Source organism: Chiloscyllium plagiosum, chromosome 11, assembly GCF_004010195.1.
Source record: "Chiloscyllium plagiosum isolate BGI_BamShark_2017 chromosome 11, ASM401019v2, whole genome shotgun sequence".
NCBI lineage: Eukaryota > Metazoa > Chordata > Chondrichthyes > Orectolobiformes > Hemiscylliidae > Chiloscyllium > Chiloscyllium plagiosum.
The window spans coordinates 78,477,186-78,481,106 of NC_057720.1; the positions used below are offsets into that span (position 1 = coordinate 78,477,186).

Consider the following 3,921-nt stretch of genomic DNA (forward strand, 5'->3'; position numbering starts at 1 on the left):
AGTGAGGTGGGGAGGGGAGTGTCAGCTGGTAGTCAGTGAGGTGGGGAGGGGGCAGTGATTGAGGTGGTGAGGGGAATGTCAGGGGGTAAGTGAGTGAGGTGGGGAGGGGAGCAAGGAGATGGAGCATAGATAAGTATCATGCATTCAACACAAAATGCACACACACTGACATTGTTTCAGTGCAACATTCAGAGATAAGTCTCCTAACCCTAAAGCTTTCAGATTGAGTCAGTGGCTCTCGCCTGCTCAGTTGATTCGGCCTGTGAGTCCCACCCCAGAAACCTGAACAAATCCATGCGGACAGTCCAGGGCAGTATAGAAGGACTGCTCTCTTGTTAGAAGTGGCAACATTTGGAGTAGGCATGATCGCACAGTCCTAGTTTCAGCAAAAGCAGGAGAGAGTTCTCCCACGTACGGTGGCTAATGGCGGTGGCTACGTCAACATCCACGAAGAGGAAACCCAGGCATTACCTCAGCGGTAATTTGTGGGATCTTGCTGTGCGGCGACTGCCTACTGCAAGGTCCCAGGTAGCGGCAGTGGGCGCATTTCGAAAGCTCCCCCTTTCATCCGTCTTTTCAAAAAAATAACACAAATTCCCTCTGGCGTTCCTGGAAGGAGGCGCGGCGTAAATGCAGGTCCCTTTGGGCGGCGGCGTGCGGAGAGGCTGAACGGCGCTAGGCAAATGCAAGTCGTTCCCTCCTTCAATCTTGAAGCGCTGCCCCCTCGGCAGCTTGGGTGGGCGAGAAACCGGGCGCGTTCGCCCTGATGGTGCTGGGTGCACCAGCGACCTCAAGACTCGAGATAGGGGAAAGCCACCGTCCCGTGGGCCCTGGTCATCTACCCGCCGGCCTCACTTGCTTCTGAAACACCCCGGAAGCCTCGGCTAGGTGCGTGTGTGTGTGTTTTTGCACTGAGCAGTCCCCCTTTTGTTTTGTTCCGCCTTGGAACCCCAAATCTCCTTTCCCAGGACATCTCTGAAAGCAGCTGGCTAGCTCTGTCACCCCTTTAACTGTCCCGGGGAAGAGAAGGAGCAGCACATGCAATTTATTTTTTTTAAAAAAAGAGATCAAAACATAATCTCCTCCCTCCACCCCACCACCCTCCAAGATTCCCCTTCACCCCCATCTCCCCCCTCAAAAAAAACACAAGCTTATCCCTCAAACATCCTATATTCCCAAGCCTAACTTACGCTGACAACACGCTGCGCCGGTGTGTGAGCGAGTTCAGATGCTGCGGTGAACCAGAGCGAAGCGGCTGCGTTGACATGACGCCGGGGATCTACATGGGGGCTCATTCGGAGACCCCCCCCCCCCCCCCTTTCTCGGAAGGAAGCAGAAAGGTAGCCCGGGAGGTGGCTGGGTGGGGTGCGTGGGCATCCCTCACAGATCTGGTGCCAGAGCGGTGACTGGCTTGCTCCCTCCCTCCCTCCCTCCGCTGGAACACTGCAGCCGCTGAGACAAAGCTGCATGAGGGAGGAGCCGCCGCTCGCCACTGGCCGCGCGGTGACAGGGCGCCAGCTCAATGCAGCGGCCCCACCCCGCCTCGTTCACAGGGGCCGGCCATTGTGCATGTCCGACAATGTGTGGACAGCGATCAGTCTCCCATTCCCCCCTCACTGGACAGTGATCAATTCCCCCATTCCTCACTGGGCACTGATCAATTCCTCCTATTCCTCACTGGACAGCGGTCAACTACTCTCTCACTAACAGTGATCAATTCCTCTCTCGCTCACTAACAGTGATCAATTCCTCTCTCTCTCACTGAACTGTGATCAATTCCCCTCTCTCTCACTGAACAGTGATCAATTCCTCTCTCTCTCTCACTGAACAGTGATCAATTCCTCTCTCTCTCACTGAACAGTGATCAATTCCCCTCTCCCTGACTGCACAGTGATCAATTCCTCTCCCTCACTGAACAGTGATCAATTCCTCCTATTCCTTACTGAACAGCGATCAACTATTATCTCACTGCACAGTGATCAATTCCCTTCTCCCTGACTGCACAGTGATCAATTCCCCTCTCTCTCACTGAACAGTAATCAATTCCCCTCTCCCTGACTGCACAGTGATCAATTCCTCTCTCTCTCACTGAACAGTAATCAATTCCCCTCTCCCTGACTGCACAGTGATCAATTCCCCTCTCCCTGACTGCACAGTGATCATTCCCCTCTCCCTGACTGCACAGTGATCAATTCCCCTCTCTCACTGAACAGCGATCAACTACTCTCTTACTGAACAGTGATCATTCCCCTCTCCCTGACTGCACAGTGATCATTCCCTCTCCCTGACTGCACAGTGATCAATTCCCTCTCCCTGACTGCACAGTGATCAATTCCCCTCTCTCTCACTGGACAGTAATCAATTCCCTCTCCCTGACCGCAGTGATCAATTGAGAGAAAGTGAGGACTGCAGATGCTGGAGATCAGAGCTGAAAATGTGTTGCTGGAAAAGCAGCAGGTCAGGCAGCATCCAGGGAACAGGAGAATCGACGTTTCGGGCATAAACCCTTCTTCCTGATGAAGGGCTTATGCCCGAAACGTCGATTCTCCTGTTCCTTGGATGCTGCCTGACCTGCTGCGCTTTTCCAGCAACACATTTTCAGTTCACCGCAGTGATCAATTCCCTCTCCCTGACTGCACAGTGATCAATTCCCTCTCCCTGACTGCACAGTGATCAATTCCCTCTCCCCGACTGCACAGTGATCAATTCCTCTCTCACTGACTGCACAGTGATCAATTCCTCTCCCTGACTGCACAGTGATAAATTCCTCTCTCTCTTACTGATACACCGACCAATTCCTCCTCTTTCACTGAAAAGTTATTCATTCCCTTCAGTAGCGAGTGTTCAATCCCTCTCTATCTGCGGTGATGAACAATTCCCCCAACAAAACGTCGAGCGACCACAATCTGGTCACTCTCGCGGCCTGCCATTCACCAGATTCTTGCTTAACAATTCACCATCAGCTCAAAGTGCACTTGGACAAGGTCGCCCGAAACCACAAAACACATTCAGCAAAGCCCCTCGGCGTCCGTCCCTCAGTAAAATCCAACTTCCATACATCTCATCTCCGGTTTGCAACGGGACTGACCCTCGCATCTCCGCGTAACTCGGTTATTTGATACATTTCTATTTATTTAAACAATCCCTCCGTGACCTCGTTCGCTGCACCCGTTTCCACTCTTATGAACGCTGCGTTCATGATGTCAATCATGAGTGAGCGTTTTCAAATGACATTGCACAATTTTACAAGTGAAATTGTTTCTTGTTTGGGGAGGGAAGCGAGTGGAGGCAGAGAGAAAGTAAACGGTGCAGAGAGCTGGGAGCAATGCTTTTAAATGTACACTGAACAGTCCGAAGCGAAGAAGCCGCTGTACTTACCACGTCGATTGGTGCGGGCTGCGGCAGCTTGCACAACAGAAGCGCCGCTGTCGCCAGGCAGATCACAGTGAGCAAACCGTTGAAAATCGCAAAGGGAAAGCTCCTTCTCTGAGGTTGGATAGCGACCCCTCGGGCTGCAGTCCCCCTCATGTCTATTAGCTCGTCCATCTGGCAGGCTCGATGACCAAGTTTGGGAGGAGGGGGGTATGGGGAGGGGTGGGGATGGGGGAGGGGAGTGGGGGAGGGGGAAGGGAAAAGTGGAGATTAATAAAACAAAAGGGAGCGGCCAGTCTGCAGATAGCAACTTTTGTGTGTTGGAAACGCGACTTTGAGTTTTATTGTCCGACCCAGGGGAAGTTCTGTGACGATTCTAAAATTCCCTGGTGCTGCCTGATGTAGTGTGTGGAGGCAGGCTGTGGGCTTTGATTTCAGCTTTTTTTTCTCTCTCTCTCACCAGTTTTCTTGTTATTTTTTGACCCAAAAACTTTCATTCTAAGCAAGGTAGGTCATTGAGTCAACTTGAGAGACTGCTGAGGTTTTTTT

The 3,921-nt window shown here is 52.2% G+C and overlaps 1 protein-coding gene across 2 annotated transcripts in view; it reads right to left on the minus strand.

Annotated features, from left to right (window-relative positions):
* The window catches only part of LOC122554604, an 8,311-nt gene extending 4,750 nt beyond the window's left edge, over positions 1-3,561 (minus strand). The window contains exon 1 of one of the 2 annotated variants that reach the window (XM_043699906.1): positions 3,379-3,561. In XM_043699906.1, coding sequence (XP_043555841.1) covers positions 3,379-3,546 — 168 coding nt within the window. In that variant the 5' untranslated portion in view covers positions 3,547-3,561. Of the gene's footprint in view, positions 1-1,190; positions 2,150-3,378 lie in introns of those variants that run through there. The other variant, XM_043699905.1, reaches the window with a different exon arrangement.
* Between the last annotated feature and the right edge of the window lie 360 nt (positions 3,562-3,921).